At 43.5% G+C, this 23,419-nt stretch overlaps 2 protein-coding genes across 8 annotated transcripts in view; one reads left to right on the forward strand and one right to left on the reverse strand.

The window, feature by feature from the left end:
* The first annotated feature begins 9,511 nt into the window (after positions 1-9,511).
* On the forward strand, positions 9,512-22,222 carry Ccne2 (cyclin E2). Of its 6 annotated transcripts, none has more exons than XM_063287900.1 (12): positions 9,512-9,680; positions 11,616-11,655; positions 11,756-11,852; positions 11,935-11,988; positions 12,670-12,821; positions 13,752-13,887; positions 15,828-15,974; positions 16,636-16,731; positions 17,188-17,322; positions 18,804-18,915; positions 19,551-19,708; positions 20,416-21,892. In XM_063287900.1, exons 2-12 carry the CDS (start codon positions 11,642-11,644, stop codon positions 20,527-20,529), a joined length of 1,215 nt encoding a protein of 404 aa, XP_063143970.1. In that variant the 5' UTR covers positions 9,512-9,680; positions 11,616-11,641; the 3' UTR covers positions 20,530-21,892. The 6 variants fall into 6 exon arrangements, with proteins under 6 accessions (XP_063143970.1, XP_038966145.1, XP_006237935.1 ...); XM_039110217.2 differs by having other exon boundaries at positions 9,579-9,680; positions 11,753-11,852; XM_006237873.3 differs by lacking the exon at positions 9,512-9,680 and adding an exon at positions 10,067-10,526 and having other exon boundaries at positions 11,753-11,852.
* Ints8 (integrator complex subunit 8) overlaps positions 21,818-23,419 on the reverse strand; it is a 47,400-nt gene continuing 45,798 nt past the window's right edge. For both annotated transcript variants that reach the window (XM_063287282.1, NM_001427841.1), the window contains one exon: positions 21,818-22,017. In XM_063287282.1, the coding sequence (XP_063143352.1) occupies positions 21,990-22,017 (28 nt within the window). In that variant the 3' untranslated portion in view covers positions 21,818-21,989. The remainder of the gene's footprint in view (positions 22,018-23,419) is intronic.

Raw genomic sequence — 23,419 nt, forward strand, 5'->3', positions numbered from 1 at the left:
GTAGAGGCAGGCAAATCTCTGAGTTTGTGTCCAGCCTGGTCTACAGAGTGAGTTCCAGGACAGCCAAGACTACACAGAGAAACTGTCTCAACAACAACAACAACAACAACAACAACAACAACAACAAAATTCAGTCCATAATTCTTCATTTGCAATACTGAAGTGTGAAAAACCCTTAAAACTAAAATCTCCCATTAACTTTGGCAACAAACTTATTGCCCCCCCCACCCCCGATCTGTCTTAACAGACCCAAAACTCAGTTGTCACTGATGTCTGTCTCTCCCAAGTCTTAAAGTCTCTGCTGTTTTGTTTTTCTGTAACCATTAAAGTATTAAATGAATCAAAGATAGAAGTGTGAAGAACGAAGTGATGGCTCATCCTTTAAGAGAACTGGCCAGTATTCCAGAGGACCTGGGCTCAGGTCATCTATCTCAGTACCCATACACCTAACTCAACACCCATACAGTAGCTCCACCTGAAACTCCAATTCCAAAGGATCTGATGCCCTCTTCTGGCCTCAGATGGCACTACATACATGTAGTGCACAGTGCAGGCAAAATACCACTTACTAAGAAAACAAACAAAACAAAACAAAACAAAAAACCAAAACAAAACAAAAAAGGAGGGGCTTGAGAAATGGCTTTGTTATAAAGAACTTATGCAAGCATAAGGACCTGAGCTCAGATCTCAGCACCTACAAAAGTGTACAAAGGTACTGTACACCTGTGATCCCAGTGTTGGATGGTGGGCATAGGAGGGTCCCACTGGTTTATCTGCCCAGCCAATTTAGCCAAATTGGCAAGCTCTAGGTTCAGTGAAAGGCTATTTCAAAAACTAAAGTGGAAACCAATATATAATAATAATCTATAATGTATTGTATTATTTATTATATTATGTGTTATAGATCTTTTAAAAAATAAATGTTTTATTAGGCTGTGGGTATATTACTTCAGGCCCCCTGCTGGGCTGTCGAGAAACATGGCATGCATACATTCATTTATGCACTTTTAGGACATCTAGAATGCTCTTAATTTCAAAAGTTATCCAGTTTCCAAATTTCTGGATTACAAACCTTCCTTTCCTCAGAGAGCAACAAGGCCTGGTGGCATAGGCTTGAAATTCCCCTACTTTAGAAGCTAAGGCAGGGTTCCAAATTCAAGATCTGCTTGAGTTTCAAAGTGAGTTTAAGGCTAGCCTGGACAACTTAGAGAGACTTTGTCTCAAAGCAAGAGATAAAAAGGGACTAGGCTAGAAGCTCCTAGAAGTTAAGATACCAGTGAAAGAACCCCAAATTGGGGTGACTCTCGCTCCAGTCTCAAGAGCCCTGAGGCAGGTAAGGAGGGGTTGAGAAAGAGGGGGGTCAGGATCATGTATTCCCCCTGCTTCACCCACAGGGGGCGGACTGCTCTATAGGATCTCATACGGTGTCAGCTTAAACCTTCCGGGGGTGTTCCGAGCACGGAACAGGGCGAAGGGAAGGAGAGCTGTCCAATCTTTCCCGCCGGTCTCTAAAGCTAATTTAGTCAAGGTCTCTTTTAAGGTTCTATTCATTCTTTCTACCTGTCCTGAGCTCTGGGGCCTGTAAGCACAATGTAATTTCCAATTAATCCCCAGCTGACTGGCCAGCCCCTGACTTACCTGGGCAACAAAAGCAGGTCCGTTGTCAGACCCGATTACCTTGGGGAGTCCGAACCGCGGAAAGATCTCTTCCAGTATCTTCTTGGCCACCACTTGAGCTGTTTCAGAGCGGGTAGGGAATGCTTCTACCCAGCCTGAGAAGGTGTCTACGAGCACTAGTAGATATTTATTACCATACCTGGCTGGAGTTATTTCTGTAAAGTCAACTTCCCAATGAGCCCCCGGTCTATCTCCCCTAAGCCTCTTGCCATGGAGAGATGGGGGTCTATTGGGGTTGATGAGAGCACAGGCTTGGCAGCTCTGTACTACCTCTTGGGCTAAGTCTGGTAATCTCTGAACATAGTATTGAGAGGAGTTCACAAGCTCTATCAACTTCCTTGTACCTAGGTGGGTCAGATGGTGGAGGTTGGTTATGAAGTCGTGTCCCTCTTTGTTTGGGAGGACTTGTTTGCCACCTGCTGTCTCTGCCACACCGCAGGGAGAAAATCCTTATACCCAATCAGACCGATGAAATTCTTCTAGCTCTTCTTGGGTATATTGGAAGCTAGAGTCTCTTAGGTTCGGGGGAAGCTTTTCGTTTATCACTGTCAGAATCACGGCCCCAAGCGTGGCCTGTTTGGCGCTGGTGTCTGCCATACGGTTACCTCTGGCCACAGCATCCTGTCCCCCCTGATGTCCGGGACAGTGGATGATGGCCACCCTTCTTGGGAAGTGTACTGCCTCTAGGAGGCTGAGGATCTCATCTTTATTTTTAATCTCTTTTCCCGCGGATGTTAAGAGACCTCTCTGCCGGTAGATGGCCCCATGGACATGTGCAGTGGCGAAGGCGTAGCGGCCGTCAGTGTAGATGTTAATGTTTTTTCCTCCAGCCAGTCTCAATGCCTGAGTGAGGGCTATTAATTCAGCCTTCTGGGCTAAGGTGCCCTCAGGCAGTCCACTGGACCAGATGGTCCTTTTCCCATCCACCACTGCCGCTCCCGCCTTTCTCTTTCCTTCTACCAGGAAACTGCTGCCATCTGTGAACCAGGAGGGGCAGCCCGGTAGGGGGACATCCGTCAGATCCTCTCTGGTACTAGAGGCCTCAGCCAAAATGTTGGCACACACATGTATTGGATTTTGACCTGTTGTCTCTGGGAGCAGCGTGGCTGGATTTAGGATGACAGGAGCACCAAAAGAAACTCTATCATTTAGCAGCAGACTCTGGTAGTGAGTTAGGCGGGCATTAGTTATCCACCTGTCTGGGGGCTGCCGGATGACGCTTTCTAAAGCGTGTGTGGCTATGATCGTTACTGGCTGGCCTAGGGTTAATTTATCAGAGTCTTTTACCAGAATGGCTACTGCCGCGATGATTTTGAGGCAGGACAGCCAGCCGCTAGCCACAGGGTCTAGCTTCTTGGAGAGGTACGCCATGGGCCGTTTTCAGAGACCCAGGGTCTGGGTTAGCACTCCCTTTGCCACCCCCACTCTCTCATCTACAAACAGCATAAAAGGCTTGGTTAGATCAGGCAGGACTAGAGTGGGTGCAGTCAATAAAGCCTGTTTGATGGCATCAATGGCCGCTTGATGTTCGGGCTTCCACTGGAACTCAGTCTCTGACCTGGTCAAGGTGTGGAGGGGGGCAGCCAGCGCGGCGAACCCAGGAATCCACAGCCGGCAGAACCCGGCGGTGCCTAGGAATTCCCTCACCTGTCGAGGTGTCTGAGGTACAGGTATCTGGAGCACAGTCTTTTTCCGGGCTTCAGTGAGCCATCACTTACCATCCTTGAGGATGTAGCCCAGGTAGGTCACCTTGGTGAGGCACAACTGCGCTTTCTTCGCCGACGCCCGGTATCCCAGACGGCCTAATTCAGATAGTAATAGTTCAGTCCCTTTTTGGCACTCACCCTGGTTTTCAGCCGCCAGAAGAAGGTCATCAACGTACTGAAGGAGAGTTAGCTGTGGGTTGTTGGTTCGGAAAATCGTCAGGTCCTGATGTAGAGCCTCATCAAAGAGGGTGGGTGAATTCTTGAATCCCTGTGGTAGTCTGATCCAGGTCAATTGTCCAGAATGTCCTGTCTCCGGGTCCTTCCACTCAAAGGCAAACAGATGCTGGCTGGTAGGATGTAGTCTCAGGCTAAAGAAAGCATCCTTGAGATCTAAGACAGTATACCATGTTCTCTCTAGTGGCAGAGTGCTGAGGAGGGTGTAGGGATTAGGCACTCTGGGATGTACATCTTCTACCCTTTTGTTGACCTCTCTCAAATCCTGGACGGGTCGATAGTCTCTTCTTTACTGGTAATAGCGGGGTATTCCAGGGTGACCGGCATGGGGTTAGAATGCCCAGTTGTAAAAACTTGTTTATATGGGGCCTGATACCTTCCCTTGCTTCCTTGCTCATAGGGTACTGGCGCACGCTGATGGGGGCAGCGCCCGATTTGACTGAAATCACTATGGGGGGAACTTGGGAAGCCATCCCAACTCCCCCGGTCTCTGCCCAGGCCTCAGGGAACTTGGAAAGTCACCACTGTGGGTTGTTCACCTTCTTACCTTTCTCATGTATGCAGTATTCGTCGGCCAAATTGAAAGTCAAAGTCCATACTGGCCTGGGGGAATGCCACTTCACTCGGAGTCCTTCCGATGAAAACTGTATTTCGGCATTCATTTTAGTCAATAGGTCTCGACCGAGCAAGGGTGTGGGACACTCAGGGACTACTAGGAAGGAATGTGATACCCGGCCAGCCCCTAAATCGACGCGGCGAGCCGTTGTCCATTTGTGTATCTTCATGCCGGTTGCCCCCACCACCATACTGGTCTTGTCAGCAAGCTTCCCCAGGGGGTGTTGTAGAACTGAAAACTCTGCCCCCGTATCTACTAGGAAATCCACGGGGGTTCCCTCCACATCTAAGGTTACCCTAGGCTCAGGGAGGGAATACGAGCCCTGACTGTCCTAATCATCTTTGTTTCTCAGGGCAAGTGTCTTGGGACCCCACATCTTTTCCTTTTTGTTCAGACAGTCCTGGGCCCAGTGTCCTCTATTCTTGCAGTAGCGGCACTGGTCTCTATCTACTCTTTTCCAATCTGGTGAAGTCCAGTCGTTCCGATGGCGAGGGTTGCCCAGGTTCCCTTTCTTTCTCCCTACATTCTTGTTTCCTTCAGGTACTACTGCGGCCAGTATTCGAGTTAAATTCTGGTCCCTACGACTATCTCTCTCATCCTCTCTCTTCCCTTTCCTTTCTCTCTCTCTCTCTCTCTCCTCTCTCTCTTCTCTTCTCTTCCTCTGTTTCTCTCTTATGGTACACTTTCTCTGCTTCCTTGACTAAGTCTCTTACTGTAAGATCTTGTAGGCCTTCCAGCCTTTGCAACTTACACTTGATGTCCGGGTAGGACTGGCCTATAAAGGACATGGCTACCGGTGCCTGCTGTCCCTCAGACGTAGGGTCAAAGGGAGTGTACCTTCGATATGCCTCCAGAAGCCTTTCTAGGAACACAGAGGGGGCCTCTGTGGGCCCCTGAAGTACTTCTCTTACCTTGGCCAGATTAGTGGGGCGACGAGCTGCCCCTTTGAGACCTGCCACAAGAGCCCGGCGGTAAGTGGTCAGCCTCTCCCTACCTTCAGCCGTGTTATAGTCCCAAGGGGGGGCGGTCTAGGGGGAAGGTAGCGTCAATGAGGTTGGGCATCTGGGTCGGGGTTCCATCTGGTCCCGGGATGTGCTTCCGGGCCTCTAGGAGGATTCGCTCCTTTTCTTCGGTGGTGAAAAGAACCTGTAAGAGTTGCTGACAATCATCCCAAGTGGGCTGATGAGAGAACATCAGAGACTCCATGAGATTGGTTAAGCTGGAGGGATTTTCAGAGAAAGAATCATGGTTAGTTTTCCAATTATAAAGGTCGGCCGAGGCAAATGGCCAATACTGTAAGGGCTGGAGGTCAGGGGGATCCACTGGGGGGCCGTAAGCCCTAAGTGGAAAGGTAGGGGCTGAGGAAGGACCATCTGGACTGGTTCCGCGCCGGCTTCTAGTACCGGCCACGGGGCCCTCAGATTTATCATGTTGATAAGGGGGTGGAGGAGGAGGACTGGGCGCCGACTGTGTGGGTACATCTTCATCTGGAGGGCCTTCAATGTCAGGGTATATTTGAGGAGTCGTCTTCTTCTCCGTCTGCGGCTCCTGTGCCACCAATATACTCGAGGATGGGGATGGGGATGCCCAGGACCAGGGCCTCAGCCACGGGGAAGGGTCAGAAACGAGGTTCTCCCATACCACGATGTAAGGGACCTGATCTGGATGAGATCCAGGTCCAGGCTGGAAAACAATCTTTTTAATTGACAAAATAACAGTTTTGTCCAGGGTGCCCTCTGGTGGCCAACCTACTCCAAACGTCGGCCACTCGGACGCGCAGTAGGTCTGCCAGCGTCCCTTTCTCACTTCCACAGACAAATTTTGGGGTCTAGTTTTAACTTCTGACCAATGGTTCAAAGTCTGGCTCAATGGAGTGGACACGGACTGTCCCATTGTGAAGAAGGAAAGAACTAAACACAAAAAATGAAACTCCAAAAAGAAACAACAGTACGTCTACGCACGTTCGTCCGCGCCTGGATTGATATATCCAGCCGGACGCAACCTCGGATGGGGTTGGGTCTCAAATCCACCGCCTGCGTAGGAGAAGTTCTCCGTCTCCCTGATTCCGGAAAGTCACAGTCAGATCTCTTTGACTGTCAGTTGCCGGATCCTTCTGACAAAATTCGGCTCTTGGAACGTCTTCCAGAGCTGCAGCCTGCGGGACCGGGGCGTCCCCCCTTCCGCTGCCCGAAAAATTTACAAGGGCGGCTGCACGGAGTAGAAATACTGCATCTACTCCCAGGCGCCTGTACAGGGTGGGAATCCTTCATCCACCCCCCGAGTGCAAACCTGTACGGGATCCCCGAGTGCACTCTCAACTCAAACCTATATGGGATCCCTGAGTATACTCTCAACTCAGACCTTGTTGTTTTTAGTTTTTGAGACAGGGTATCTCTGTGTAGCCCTGGCTGTCCTGGAACTTACTCTGTAGACCAGGTGGTCTTAAACTCAATCATGCACCACCACGCCCAGCTGTCTCATACATTCTTAGCAATATATTTGCATCTAATAGTTTACTCATTAGAATATATTATTCAATCAACTAGGAGTGAGTTTAAAAAAAAAAAGAACAAAGCTAGGCCTGGTAATGCAGGTCTGTAATATTCCAGTCCTGTCACAAGCTGAGGCAGGAGAGATGCAAACTCAAGGCCAGTCTAGGCAACCTCTTCTCAATCTTAAAAAACAAAAACTAAAAAGATACCAGGAATCCAGCCAAGTGGTACAGCATTTATGCAGGAGGCTCTAGGTTCAGACCTTAACTAGGTAACTATTGTCTTGTTTAGAGGGCAGAACTAAAGATTATAAAGACAAGGGATCTAAGAGGTCTACACAGAGACGGCATAGCAAAGACTCAGACACAAAAAGTATGTCAGCTGGGTTTGATTTTAAAGAATCAGGATTTTACTATCTTGCCCAGATTAGCCATGGAGCCTGGACTCAAACAACCCTGCCTCAGCTTGTCAGCAACCAAAACAGGTAAAAACCCCTGGCTTTTAGAAAACAGAGACCCCCAGGTGGGGGGTCAAGAACCTCTGTAGCTCTCCTTCCCCCCCCACCCCCCACCTCGCTTCTTGAAAAGGAATATGGAAACAATTAAAATAACTACTTCAGAAAGTGCTGTAGAGGTTAAGTTTATTAGCCACAAAATTTTAGGGCATGTAAATGAAGCTCTTCAGAAAAGGCCAAATTTTCTAAGTGCATAGAGAAATTTTATTTTATTTTATTTTATTTTATTTTTTGAGACAGGGTCTTTCTACATAGCCCTGGCTTTCTGGAACTCACTATGTAGACCAGGCTGGTCTTGAACCCAAGAGATCCACCAGTTCTGCTTCCCAAGTGCTGGGATTAAAAGTGTGAGTCCCACACCTGCCAGAATTAAAGCAGGTAAATGTAAAACTGGAATGACTGGGGGGGGAAGAACACTAAAAGTAAACTTTAAAATATATGAACAATCGGGGCTGGAGAGATGGCTCAGTGGTTAAGAGCACTGACTGCTCTTCCAGAGGTCCTGAGTTCAATTCCCAGCAACCACATAGTGGCTCACAACCATCTGTAATGGGATCTGATGCCCTCTTCTGGTGTGTCTGAAGATAGTGACAGTGTACTCATATACATAAAATAAAGCATTTAAAAATGTATATGAAAATTGAATACTTAACATGATGTTTAAGGAGATACTCAACATGGACCTTGCTATGTAGACCAGACTAACTTCATACTCACAGAGATCCACTGCCTTGGCCTTCTTTGCTAAGGCATGTGTGTAGCACCACAAAAGGCTAAAATTGTTTCTTAACTTCTGATCAGGAGGAAGAGCAAGAATAGCTTGTATTTATTAATCATCGATTCTATGATTGGCCATTATGGAGTCTCTACATTTTCAAATTTAATGTTTATGAGTATAGCTATAAGGAATGAATATCAGTATTAGCTATACGGAAAGGTTTCATTGTAACATTTTATGCCTGTGTAAAACTTTGATCCTATTCACCTCCCATTATCTACTTTACCAACAGTCCCCTTCCTATTTTACGCCTGCCTTGTGATCCAGGTGCTGAGGATCAAACCGGGATAGGCAAATGCTCTACCACTGAGCTGGAAGTTCTGCGTGAATGCATACTTATCATTCTCCCATTAATTTTCCTGTGAATATAACTTGGTTCTTCATGACTGACTACTCGATTGTGTGTATCTAGCATTTTTTCTTTATCCATTCATGTAGACAGTCACCTAAACTGATTGTATAAATTAAGCCTTGTGACAATTGGTGCAGTTATAAAGGTTTGTAAGCACCTTTGTTTTACTTTTTATTTTTGGTTTTTCAAGACGGGGTTCGCCTGAAGTCACTCTACAGCAGAGACTGGCCTCGAATTCAAAGATCCCTTGCTTCTGCCTCCTGAGTTCTGTGCTTAAAGGTGTGCACCACCACTGCCTGCTTGGTACCTTTATGCTGATTCAATCCTGTGGGTATTTACCTAGGAGAATCATTCTAATTTTGCTTTCCCTACAGCTACTCTGCTCGCATAGTACTTAAGGATATGCCCACAGTACATTTCTGATGAGTTATTTACACTAACTTATGCGGTTGGTCTTATGATTCTTAAGATCAATTCTGTGTAAACGACATCCCCCGTTTTCAGTATATCCTGATCAAGTTCACCCACATGGGCCACTAGTTTTTTTAAGACAGTGCCCTCATCTGGGTTCGGTCCCCAGCTTCAGAAAAAAAAGAAAAAAAAAAAAAAAAAAAAAAAAAAAAAAGACAGTGCCCTCACATAATCTAGGTTGGTCTTGAACTCACTACGAAGCTGAGGCTGTAGGCCATCAGTTTTGCTTACACTCATTTAACACACATTACTGAAAGGTAACCACGTACAACCCTCTGTTTTCTTGCCATAACCGGTGAGAACTCTAAGCTGTAGAAGATGACAGCTCCCGCAAAGGGAGGCAACTCCCTCGCTCTCCAGAGTCGTGATAAGCAATTACTGGTTGGGCGAACTTTCCTTAGGCCAAGACAAGGTATTGGGTGTCCTCTGATCCTGTCTCCTATGTGTAAATCTGGGAAAGCGAGCTTTTGCTAGTGTAAGGAACTACTACCCCCAAGACTCGGAAAGTGTCTGAAAAGGGGGCTGTGCGGGAGGAAAGCTGAGGGCCTTCCTAGGCCCTCAAGAACAGCGTGGCACAAAAGGCCCGCCGCGGCCGGCCGCCTCCAGGTGCATCTCGGGAAGCGCCGGCCCCCGCGGCCGCTGTCTTTGGCACCCTCACACCGGTTCACTCCGGACAGGGATGGGCAAACGCCCGAACACCTGCCTCCAGGAGCCCTTCCTCTGCTTTCGCGGCCTGGGGGGGAAGGGGGGGTCTTTGTTCCCCGAGCGGCGTCCCGCCACCCGACTGTGTGAGGAGTGTCACCCACAAACCCGGCCTGGAGAGGCGCAGGGCGCGGAGAGGTAGTCGGAGCCCTGAGCTTAAGTGCCCGGATCACGCGCGGCGCGGGGCGGTCCGCCACGTCCGGGCCGCGCTCGCAGGCGGGAGGCTCTCCCGCGCAGGCGGTTCGCGCGGGCTCCGCAGGGCGCGCTGGCGGCGGGGCAGGGCAGGGCGGGGCGGGGCGCGCGGCCGGGGCGCGCACGTGGTGCCGACCGTCCTGCCCTTCGGCCAGGTCCCCGAAGACTCCGCACTCCTGCGGATGGGGAGGGCTCCCACTTCAGTCTCGAGAGGTGGTTAGCGCCAGGAGTCTGCGGAGAAAGGCTGCGCGCGGCGCAAGAACTTCCCGCGCGGGCTCCGTGAGGGAGCCGTAGGCAAGAGCGGAGTGGCCGCTCGGCGGGGCGCGAGGACAGGGTTCACACGTACCTAGTCCAGGGGCTGAGGCGCCTTCCGGTGTGCGGCCGCGGCGAGCAGGCCCTCGTCGCCAGGCGGGTGGCTCCGGCTCCGCACGTGGCGGGCGGCGCGCTCCGGAATGTTTACATTCTGCGGCCGCTCCACGTTGTGCTGCCGTCCTTTCCTGCCATTGGCCAGCTCCTCGGCCGCGGCTTCGCTCCTCCCGCAGGGGCGGGCCCTCCGGCTCCCGCTCCCCAGCCTCTGAGAAGATTTGGGTGCCCCCCTCCCGTCCCCCCAGAGGCCTGGGCGGGACAGCGTCGCCTCCCCCTAAAAGCCGAGCTGAACCGCAGCCTGACACCCCGAGATCCAAGAGCTATCGTGAGGGGAACGGGCGTGAACTGGAAGGCTTGCGGGCGTCCGCGGTGGGCCACTAACACGGGGGAGGGGCCTCTCGGACGCTGCAGCCGCGGCGCGCGCAGGTGAAGCGCCGAGAGGGGCGGAGGAGCACGGTCCGGGAGGGCAGCCGTGCGGCCACTCGGCGCCCGCGCGCACTGAGGGCAGGGCGCGGCGCGCGCGGGCGAGCTGGGCGGGCGCGGGCGGGGGAGGGGAAGGCGCCGTCCGAGGTGTCAGTCTGCGGCGCATGCGTGCGGGGCGGTCCGGGCCAGGCCTATATATTGAGTTGGCGCCGGCGCCAGCTGAGCCGAGCTGAGGAGGGTCTGGCGCTGAGAAGGTATTGGGGACAGGGGTGTAGGGGAGCGAAGGGAACCTCATCTGACGGGAGCCGTGGAAGAGGAAAAATGGGGGATGGAGTGGGGACAAGGGATAGGAGACTGGAATTAAGGGGTCCCGAGGTCGGTGCCTGTCAGGAGGCCAAGGGGAGGCACGGGATGGAGTGTATCCCCAAATGAGAGGCCACGAAAAGCTTCTCTGGGAGCGTCTCTGTCCATCCTCATTTTGGGAAGGTCTCCCGCGTGGGAGGATTAAGGTGTGGGTCTCTTCACGGAGAAATTCGTAAGCCCGGTTTTCTCCTTTAACACCCCCCCCCAATTTCCTTCTGCTCTTTTGAAATTGAGGTCCCATCACCCCTGCAAGCGACACTACCCGCCGGGTGGGGCTGGGAAAGAGGGAAAGGAGCCTGGAGGACGTGACACCAGAAGGTTCCCTCCACCCCCTGCTTCCCCGCCACAGCCGCTCTCCAAATTGGCGCGGAACCGGCTTCTCCACAGCCCGCTCTTGGAGGCTCGGTCAGGCGCCTGGCGGGCTGAGTCCAGGACAAGCCTTTCCCACCCTAGTTGGACTGGGGAGTGCATGAATGACCCAGAAGATCGGGCTAAAGGGTGCTAGGGTCCTCTGCACATTCCTTAACGCACTCACGTTCCCACTGGCCATTCAGCTAAGGAAATGAAAGCATGGACGTAAAGTTACTGAGATACTAGTGTATTTCAGAAGATAGTGCAGTGTTTCTTTTTAAAGGTTCAGGCCACCTTCTGGTAATGTTAGTTTTAGTTGGAACTTGAAGATTATGGATGACTATGTTCTTGATTTTACTTTTCTTCTCCCCCATTTAGAGGTTTCATAGGCCTCAAAGAAGAGAATGTCAAGACGCAGGTAACACTGTTAGTCTGGGAGACATGTTTCAAAATTTGCTGCTGCTTTTGAAATATCTGACTTACTAATTAAACGTCCTTTCTAAAATTCATCACAGTAGCCGTTTACAAGCTAAGCAGCAGCATGCCCGGCCCAACCAGCCAGACTCTCCACAAGAAGCCCAGATAATTCAGGCCAAGAAGAGAAAAACAGCACAGGTGATGTAAGGAACAAGAGGGAGAAAGGGAAGAATATTCCTTGCTTGAGACCTTAGTTTACATCTTCTTTTCTATTCTCCAGGATGTCAAAAAAAGAACAGAGGAGATCACCAAGAAGCATCAGTATGAGATTAGGGTAATGCAGAACTGGCCTGGGTGGGCTGGGGAAGCGTAAGAGTAGAACGGTCTGTTACTGCCTTACAGTAGGAAGAGTCTAATGATCTTAGAGGTGAACTTGGAGGGGTTCATGTGAGCCTGAGTTCTACAGCTGCAGGGTAGTTGGCCTAGAAGCAGCTGGCTCCCTTTTGTACATCCCTCCCTTTTGGAGCTGGCTGGTGTACCAGGGCCCGCCTCTATACTGCTCTTTGTTCACTTTCTAACTACAGTGGAGGGCCTGATCGCTCTGAGCGGGCATGAAAAGGATGTGAGGTCACTGTCAGTGTGGCACCCAGGCTTCAGTGTCCCTTCCTATGTGCTAACTTGGAGATGGTAATTTTCCTCTAAATGACTCCACTTGACTAGATCTTTTGATGTTTTTGCATTCAAGTATTAGAAAACACTTTATAAAGTATCCTATTCTAGATTCCGAGAACAACTACTCTTGAAATTATTTTACTTTACAAATGCATTCGTTATTTCAGTACTTAATGCCTTGTATTACCAGGCTTCCTTATCTAACTGATGGAGACAAATATGAATTATATAGCTTTAAAAATTAAGTATGAACATCAAATTGGCTATCATTTGAGGATGCAGAACAAAGGCAAGGTTTCTTAATGCACTTACAGGTTTTTCTCTTTCTGTTTTGAAATGACAGAATTGTTGGCCACCTGTACTGTCTGGAGGAATCAGTCCTTGCATTATCATTGAAACGCCCCATAAAGAAATAGGAACAAGTGACTTCTCTAGGTTTACAAACTACAGATTTAAAAATCTTTTTATTAATCCCTCACCTCTGCCAGACTTAAGGTAAAAAAATTTCAGTAACTTTATACCAAATGTTTAAGTGGTAGAATTAAAATAATGCTGTGTATTTTCTTTTGACTTTATTATAAGATAGGGAAACTGTTTGTTTGTTTGTTTTAGTATTTCCCTTACTGAGAAGTAAGCATATATCATTCTCCATGAGACAATATCTGCAAATGATAGCAAGTGATAGAGTTAAAACCCAAACCTGGGTTTTACTTCACTTGTTTGGGAAGTGCTTCCAGACATAGCGGAACTGAACTCCTTTTTAAATTGTAGTTTAAATTTGTCTAGTTAAAATGAGAACACTTTTAAATGAACAGCAACCCTACTTCTTACCAAGTTTACTATCAGTTATGATATGACTAAGAAGTATGGCTTATAGAAAATATTTATATAGTAGTTGACATTTGACTTGAATAAGCAAATTAATGGAGTCAGACAAACTATCTCTGTGCCTGATACTAAGTTCCACCTTAAAAATTATAAATGATGCTGTTTATATTTTCAAGTGTTGAAATAATGATCACTGTGATCATATGCTTACGTTTACATATACATCTATTTTTCTAGCCTTGCTTTAAGAGTTATCTTGCTGGGTGGTAATGATGCATGCTAGCACTCAGGAGGCAGAACAGACAGATCTCTGTTAATTCAAGAGCAGCTTGGTCTGCAGAGTTCCAGGATAGCCAGGGCTGTTGCACAGAGAAACCCTGCCTCAAAACCAGTTATCTTAAACCATAGCTTTTATAAATTATAAAAAATCAGATTGTGTAACATTCCTGAGATTTACCAGTAAGGTGGAAATCTTTCCATTTGTAATTGCAAGGTGGAGCTGGAGATTTGAAACTTGTACTTACGCTATTGTAAACAGAACTTGGATAGGTCACAACTATAAATTATGTGCTTTCTCCCCCACCCCTCCCCATGTAGCTGGGCATGTTCACAGGAGGTTTGGCAAAACATGCTACAAAAGGAAAGCAGATACGTGCATGACAAACATTTTGAAGTTCTGCATTCTGACCTGGAACCACAAATGAGGTCAATACTTTTAGACTGGCTTTTAGAGGTATGTTCTAAAAGATAGAAATTTCTGTTGCACCGAAAAATATTTGTATGGGTATGTACTTCCATGAGATGTCAGAGTATGTTGTCCACACCTAAAGTAGAAGATGACTTGATTTTTTTTTTCCCTTGTAGTGGTAGGGATTGAACCCAGGGCCTTGTATGCTAGACCAGCGCTGAGCTATAACCCCAGACCTTTTATAAGAATAAAATCAGGATTTGGGAGCATAGCTCAATGGTAGCGTGCACTCAGTACCAAAGCAAAGAGTAAAATCCTAAGAACACATCTAAAATATAACCCAAACTAAAATCAGAAATCAGTGATGTCTGTTAGATTTCTTTCCAGTTGAGGGTACTCAAGGTAAATGGAATGTAGCATTGACTAGGTTTTGTATACAAGCATACAAAGGACCAGCTTAGGCTTCAGAGGACACCATACATCCTTTTTCTGCCATGAATTACCCCTGGGCCTTAAGCCCTTTACATCGTATTTAGCTTCCTTTATAATGTGCTCTCCTGTTCCTTTCAGAAATACTCTGTATTCCTGGGTATGGATGGTAGAATATCTCTGTAATCCACTAGGGCTGAGGCAGGAAGATTGGGAGGTGAAGGCCAACTTGGCCTAAGTTCCAGGTCAGATGGATTACACAGTGAAACCTTGCATCAAAACAGAAAAATACACCATTGATTTATGGGAATATCAGTAATTCTGAATGCCTATACATCTATGCAAACATTTTTTCTTATTTGTATCATTGTAAATTACTTGATGTTAAATTGGTTTTCTTCCAACTCTGGATTATCTGCTCTGTAGTCTGATGGGAGATGGTGGATTGAGGAAAGAAGATTTACAAATTTCAAGCAAATCAGGGCAGGTTACAGTGATATGCCTCAAAATAAGGGGCAGGTGGGGTTATATGCTTAATGGTGAAATGTTTGCCTAACACATGGTGAAGCCCAGGGTTTAATCCCTAATATGGGGAGGAAGACAGGGTGAACCTCTTGGTAGATAAAGGTACGTATAGCTCAGAAATGTTTCCAAGACTATAAAATGAGATCGTTGTCCTTAAAAATGATCCACTGTTAGTATGGAAAGGAAACAAAAGTTGGGTTTGCCTATTTTCTTTTTTTTTTTTTTTTAAGTCTCCCCGCCAGGGTTTGCCTATTTTCATTTGGGGGATTTTAAAATTGAACATGAGGTCCATTTCTAGTAATAATGACATCAGTATGGTTAGGTATTATGTTAACTAAAAGTTTTACTTTGTATACTGACACAAATATTTTCAGTCTAAGTATGTAAAAAAAAAGTTTATTGTTTGAAAAATCCTAAAGGTATCTCTTTGAAATACAACATCTATTCCTGATTTTAAGATTTTACTTTTATGTGTAAATGTGAGTGCAGCTGCCCAAGGAGTTCAGAAGACAGGCATTAGCTCTATCATTGAGGTTATAAACAATGGTGAGCTGCCTAAACTCTGGTTCTAGGAACCAGTACAAGCAAGTTCTTTGCTACTGAGTCATTCTCCAGGCATCACATTCCTGATTTTCAGAAAGGTAGATAATTGGCAACCCATTTCATGGAGTAACATTGAAAATTAAACTTTCCTTTAAATGTGAGAATGGCAATATTTATTAGCAACAACAGTGAAACGTGAGGGCAATTCCCACTAACTCGGGAAAAACATGAGATCTTATCACCAATGTTACTAAATTAGCCTGTAATAAAATATGAAAAATAGTAACTTCTGGAAAAACTGTAAAACTAGGAAAGCGAGGATAACAAGCTCGCCCTGTCTATTAGTCCATGTCAATCCCTCCCTTATGTTAATAATGGGCATCCTGAAAACAAAACAGCCTCAAAGTGGCTCATAATTTGGTATAGTAAATATGACTTTCTATTTTGGATAAATTCTGGAAATAATGTTGAATATTTGGTTCTTTCAGGTCTGTGAAGTATATACTCTTCATAGGGAAACATTTTACCTTGCCCAAGACTTTTTTGACAGATTTATGTTGACACAAAAGGATGTAAATAAAAATATGCTTCAACTCATTGGGATTACCTCATTGTTCATTGCTTCCAAACTTGAGGTGAGTTCTTAAATTTCATGGAGGTAAATTTACTGTAAATTTAGTTTTTAGGTAAATACATTAATCTCAGGATACTATAATTTTCTGAACTAAATCTTTATGGAAAAAGAAGTTTTATTCTTTATAGTGGGGATATAAGGTCAATGTTACATAATTATATAGCACCTGTTTAGAAAGTAAACAATCAAATGAAAGAAATATGCTGAGTCAGAATAATGGTCTTCAACCTCATTCTGCTGCTTGAAGATGACCTTATTGTTCCTGCCTCAGCCAACCAAGTGACAGGACTACAGGCTTATATGCAGTGTCTCTTACACATTGGACAAGCACTCAACTAAATGAGCCACATCCCCAGTCCAAGACCCTATTTGTTGAATGTCTTGTTTTAGTCTGATCACCAGGCAGTATTAAAAAGGTTACTATTTCTTAATTGAAACAGATTAAGATTGGAATACAAGATCAACTCCAGAAAGATAAACCTTGAAAATAAGTACAATAGTAACAGATAATTACATACCAAAAAATTTTATGCGTTTTTCTGATTTAAACTATTTTGTGAAGCTGTCCTTAAACCTGAAGCATTCATATATATATATATATATATGTATAATTTTCTGTTTTTATTTACATTGTGCTTAATAAAAAAATTTCTAAATTAAAGGAAATCTACGCTCCCAAGCTCCAAGAGTTTGCTTATGTCACTGATGGTGCTTGCAGTGAAGTAGATATCTTAAAGATGGAACTCAATATATTAAAGGTAATAATTATGTCCTTCTTTGATTGCAGTTTTATAATATAGCAATTATGAGTGAACTTTGGATAGAAGAGAAAGCCAAACTTAAGGGCCAATGAAATGATTCAGTAAGCTAATGGGACTTACTGTCAGGCAGGCATGACAACATATTGATCAATGGGGAACCCACATGATGTAAAAAGTGTCTTTTTAATCTTCACCTACTTGTCACATCATGTGCCCACCCCAAATTCAATATAATTTTTAACAAAATTTTAAGAAGAAACAAAACTGGGGTTTTAGTCTGAGCATTTAATTCTAAAAGGTTAACACAAAGATAGGTATTGGTTAATGATTGGTAGAGAAATTTAATTAACTTCTAAACTCTTACTATGTACATTTTATATATATACACACACACACACACACATACATACACATATGTCATAATTAATGGGCATTTTAAATTTTCATTGACAGGCTTTAAAATGGGAACTTTGTCCAGTAACAGTCATTTCCTGGTTGAATCTTTTTCTCCAAGTTGATGCTGTTAAAGACATTCCTAAGGTTCTTCTACCTCAGTATTCTCAGGAGACGTTCATCCAAATAGCTCAGGTATTGACCCCGTTATTGAACACATAAGTCATGAACTACACAACACAATGGCATACTGAGATAAATCTTTGTCATCAAGAAAACGTTTGACCCATAAAATTCTATTTCAAGTATTTACATTGCTTAATAATTCTAGAAAAAGATCTAATTTTTAGGATTTGGGATTAAAATAAAAATCTCTTTGATATGAAATGGGGGAAAACTATGTTTTCAGCTAGTTGACTTTAGGCTTTTTGTTCTGTTTTTCAAGACAGAATTTCTCTTGCAAGAGCCCCGGCTGTCCTGCAACTTTGTTCTGTAGACCTTAGCCCCAGAGTCACCTGCCTCTGCCTGGCCTGCTGTGCTTTAATTCTGATTAAATTTTCCTAGGCCAGCATATTCTAACAGAGTAACTAAAGAGGTTGAGGATTCCATTCTTTACAATAAGTAAGATTTGAAGGCTGTACTTCTGTGAAGACAACCTTTAATTTTATTCTATGTAGGATGTAAAATTGACATTTGGTGATGAGTATTAAGTCATTTGGATTAGAATTCGTGTTCTAAATCTGTAAGTCAACAGTTGTGGAATATTTCTAGTATTTAAGTTTTAATATTCCTATCCCAGAATTTTGAAAATGCTCCAAAATTATAATTTTTTAAGATTTATGAGTACACCGTCACTCTTCAGACATACCAAAAGAGGGCATCAGATCCCATTATAGATGGTTGTGAGCCACCATGTGGTTGCTGGGAATTGAACTTGATGTCCTCTGCAGGAGCAGTCAGTGCTCTTAACCACAGAGCCATCTCTGCAGTCACCAAAATTGGAATTTTTGATTGTGAAAAATTCACACTTGACTTCAGTAATGGTCACAAAGAACAGGCACATTAAAACTATTCTATAAAATTGAGTATCTATGTATAAGCATGTATATAAGTGGACTGAGTTCCGACATGAGTTCCAGCTCCCAAGAGATCTCATATACTTATAAATACCTCAAGATTCCGAAACACCCAGATTGGAAAATACTGGTCTCATGTATTAGATAATAATCTGTGGTAGCATTTCACTTCCAACTCCTCCAGTTTCTACCACCACCTTGACTGATGTGTGAGTACAAATACAGTTTTATTCAGTGACAGGCCATTAACTTAACCCTCTGAAATCTGGCCTTTACACCAGATTTCACTGCTACTTTTCCTGCATCTAAAGGCCCTGTATAACATAGCAAAGCTACTACTTTTAGATTTCCTTGCTTTCCACTGCCCACCTTGGACAAGGAAGGAAGATGTTCTTTGCTTTATGAAAGTGTTACCTAATTTAATCTAGATGAAGTGCTCGCCCTTCTAATAGTTCTCACTGTGTTCCTACAATCCAATTGTTTTTATTCCCTTCCCTACAATCCTGAGACTGGGTGGTAGCTTATTTACTTTAGAGTTATATGTAAAATTAGGGACATATTTACATTTCTCTTAAATTACTTTTGCTTTTTCCTTGTCAGCTTTTAGATCTGTGCATTCTAGCCATTGACTCTTTAGAATTTCAATACAGAATTCTGGCCGCCGCTGCCTTATGCCATTTTACTTCCATCGAAGTGGTTAAGAAAGCTTCAGGTAAGACTATTTTGTTGATTTCTCACCTGTTCACAACTTTTAATGGAACTTTAACACCTTACCAAACACAAAATAAAACAATTTAGTTAATTTTTTTTTTTTGGTTTTATTTTGCTAGAAGTGCTTAACCCTTAGTGTATTTCCACAATCAGAAAAATAGAACTATTTGAAGCAAATACCAAAATTCTACTTTGTATGAATAGGCACTGGGTTTTAAATCTTAGAAGTGAGCCTGGAAAGATGGATCAGTGGTTAAGAGTGCATACTGCTCTTAAAGACACAGGTTTGATTCCTAGCCCTCAAATCTAATTCTAGCTCCAGAACATCTAACACAGTCTTCCGATCTCTGGGCACTTGTGCACACGTAACATATTCACATAGTTATAAATTTTTAAAGCAAACAAGCCCAAAACAAAACAAAACAAACAAACAAAAAAAAACCAAAAAAACCAACCCACACTCAAGAGAGTCGGATGAGTAGCAAAAGCCTGTAATCCCAGCACTGGGAGGCTGAACCAGAAGGGAAGCCAACCTGGGCTACAGAATAAGCCTTGAGAAAACTATCAATTCTTTCAGCTTTAGCATCATGTAAGAAACACAGTTTGATTAACGCTGTATTAACTTTTTAAATGTAGGTTTGGAATGGGATGACATCTCAGAATGTGTAGACTGGATGGTGCCTTTTGTCAGTGTTGTAAAAAGTGTAAGTCCAGTGAAGCTGAAGACTTTTAAGAAGATACCCATGGAGGACAGACACAATATCCAGACACACACAAATTACTTGGCTTTGCTGGTATGGTTTTTGTTTGCTTTATCTTTCACTGTTTTTTAAAATCTTGCTATTTAGTTAAGTCCTGAAACTAATGGAGCTGAAGTTAGCAAAGTTTAGCTAAGGTCTGAAACTAGTGTCCATTACTACTTAGACAGTTATATAGGATGATAAAGGGGGAATTAAAACGTAAGGGAGATAATTAACGCAGTCTTGGTGATATGGGCCTAGGGTGCACACTAACTAGCACTAGAGAGGATGAGGCAGAAGGATCAACACTGGCCTGGGCCACATAGTAAGACCCTGTCACAAGAAAAATATTACTGTTAAACAGCTTAAAAATCAAGACCAGCGGGGTTGGGGATTTAGCTCAGCGGAAGAGCACTTGCCTAGCGAGCGCAAGGCCCTGGGTTCGGTCCCCAGCTCCAAAAAAAAAAAAAAAAAAAAAAAAAAAAAAAAAAAATCAAGACCAGAAGCCCAGACAAGAAATTAGAACTTTTTGTTGTTGAGACAGGGTTTTACTGGAATAGCTATATAAACCAGGCTGACCGCTAACTCAGAGATCCCCCTACCTCCCAAATGCTAGGACTAAAGGTGTGTACCACCACCACCCAGCCAAGATAGAGTCTTAAATTAAGTTTGGATAGAAACACATAGGTAGAAGTCTAGTTTTACTGCATACTTGTTTTATCTTAACTGTTAATTACTAAATAATTCCTTCACGTGTACAGAATGAAGTAAACTATGTGAACATCTTCAGAAAAGGAGGGCAGTTGTCACCAGTGTGTAATGGAGGCATTATGACACCACCGAAGAGCACTGAGAAACCACCAGTAAAGTTCTGAGGTTAACACATTGGAATGATGGAGAGTCTGATACAAATGAGTTACAGGGAAGTAGTGCTGTGACTATCCTTGCCTAAGGAGTTACACTGCCATTCTTTTATTTAAAAATTATGTCAATTTGGCACTAAATGCCTAGGATACACAAAATCCTGGGTTCAATCCCCAGCACTACAAAAGAACAAAACAAAAAACTTCAAAAAATTGGCACTAAAGAAATATTTCCTATAAAAGAGAACTTGTTTACAAATGTGACTTCACTCCCAAGAATAGTGGATGGAAGCCAACAACAATGTGTGCTATAGCAGCTGTTTGTTTGTGACTGTGTTTCTTTACAATTCAGTGTTACTGTGTTTGTTTTGATGAACTAGGAATTTTATCATTGGAATATGGACTAGACTAGTGCTACCTTAAAGGATACATTAGCTGACACAGGAACTTTGAATCTAGATTTTATATTCTTAAATTCCTATACTCTTGAATGGTGCAATTTGTTTTTTGAAAATAAAATTTAAGCTTAATTACAAAGATTGTTTTGTAATAAAGTGGCTAATTTATCTAAAGCTGTAGCAAAACAATGATAAAACTTGAATTTTTATGAATGGTAAAGTTCAATATGTTTTTAACTAGTTTGTTTGCCTTAATATTTCTTAATCACTAAGGCACTGAACCAAATGTTTAAACTGTGCTCTAAATGGGAGAACCAAAGAAATTATATACAAGATAAATGCTTTGGCTTCTTCTACTCGGGGGGGTTTTACTTGATAGAAAGGTTGCTTTATAATCCTTTTGTGTATCACAATTTGGGTAAAATTAAACACTTTTTCAAACTATATAAGAAAGTCACTTTATTACACTAAGATATCCCTAAGGCGCTTTATGTTTGTAAAACTGGTGGTCCATTTTTAATATTATGAGATGAGGACTGTGTCAACATGGTAAAACTTAACATATGACCTAAACTTCTATTTTCTTATGGCAGAAAAATATTAAATGTATACTGACTCCTAGAAATTTATTTATTTAAACTTGCTGTATATAGAATAGCTACTTATACATTAAATATTTTAAGTTAGCCTTTGAAAAGGAAATTTGGGCCTAAAAAATGTTAATTTCATTGGATAAAAGTGGTACCAGACTGCCAGATTATCAGACATGTGAACCTTTGTCTCTCTTTGAAAAATTATAAACTATTGTTAAGATATGAAGTTTTTGTATACTTTTTGTTTATAAACTAATTTGTTTCAGTTTGTTTTGGTTAAAAAGAAAGCACCACTAAATTGTACATATGTATTATATAAACTTAATCTTTTAATACTGTTTACTTTTAGCCCATAGTTTAAAAAATAAAATTAAAAAAAATTAACTAACTGCTTAAAAGTAAAGTTTTGCCATTGCTTGTAGAAACTTCTTTTTCCTTCTCTGTGCTGCCAGCTGTAGTACTTCTTCAGGGTTGCTTGCATTCAATTCTGTTTGGCCAATGGCTTTGATCTTAAAACAGAAAAGTGTTATTAGAAGTTTGGAAAAATTTTGTCATAGTAGTACACATAAGTCAAAGTTAAAAATAACTAAATCAAATTAAAAACTACAGAAAAAATGGCATTATTACATTGATCCACTTTTAAAATTTCTTTAATTTACAGTTACCTGGGACATTTTCTTACACTAAATAAATTTCTGTATGCTTATGTGACTGCGTATAAGATGGTTGTCTTAGTACCGACATCTTTATAGTTAAACTAAGTCTTCAACAGAATAGGTTGGAAGAAATCACAAGTCATGTTTCATAAATGTGCAAAGTAGCTATGTTCTTGGAAGTAATTGGAAGCACCATGAACTACTAAATATTCATAGTGGTTTTCTGCTAAGTTTAGAAACTAAAAATCTAGTTTTGTGTTAAAAGACTATCTTAAAAGTTATAATTAGAACTTGCTGGATCAAGGGATGCATGTGGGCAAAGGCTGGTAGTGGGTGGTAATACCTTAAACAAACCATGGTATCTCAGACAATTGGTAAGGAAGCCCAGGTATTTGAGAGAAATCACACTTCATGTGGGTACTGTAAAAATTGTAAAAGGATTAATAAGGAATAATGGGGCTGAGTGAACAGCCCCGAGACAGAGCACTTAACTAACCCATATCCACGAGGCCATGGGTCTCTCTTTCTAGCTCTGTGACCAAAAGAAGGCCCAAGGACTAACTTTAGAAAATGAAATGTAGGGGGGTTGGGGATTTAGCTCAGTGGTAGAGCGCTTGGTTCGGTCCCTGCTCTGAAAAAAAAAGAAAAAAAAAAGGGAAATGTAAGGACACAAAGGAGGTAACTACAAGAAAGCATAGAGCTATAGTGAGGGGTGGGGGTGGGGTATGAATAGAACGATCAATGATCTAATGAAAGAAGCCACAGGTAAACAGTAACGAGAGGAGGACTGAAAAGTATTTACTGGCTTTTTTATCTGTTAGCCCTTGAAATGGCAGTCAAAGCATAGTCATGGCAGAATGTAAATGTGTGGAGTGGGGAATTTTACAGACCAAGGCAGAGGGATAAGAACTGGCCAGAGGTAAAGCACAGTGAGGACTGACATTAAGGATAACATAGGCTACCAACTACAGAAGTTAATTAAAATGCCAGTGGGAACACAGCATCAAAACTCACCTTCACCAAGAGTGGTATGACTTCTTAACACCCGAAGAGTGGGCTTAATGCATACAAATACAAATGACCTTCAAGGTGAACAGTAATAGAAACCAGTATCTTAGCTGGCACTCCTAAGTCCACAGTGGTTGAGACTAGTTCCCATAAAGCCAGTAGGCTGCCTTATTTTCTAATCTATCCCAAGTAAACAAGAGCCAAGGAAACCATTCAAAATGGAAAATGTACAAAATAGGGACTTCAC

This window comes from Rattus norvegicus, chromosome 5, assembly GCF_036323735.1.
Source record: "Rattus norvegicus strain BN/NHsdMcwi chromosome 5, GRCr8, whole genome shotgun sequence".
Classification (NCBI taxonomy): Eukaryota; Metazoa; Chordata; class Mammalia; order Rodentia; family Muridae; genus Rattus; species Rattus norvegicus.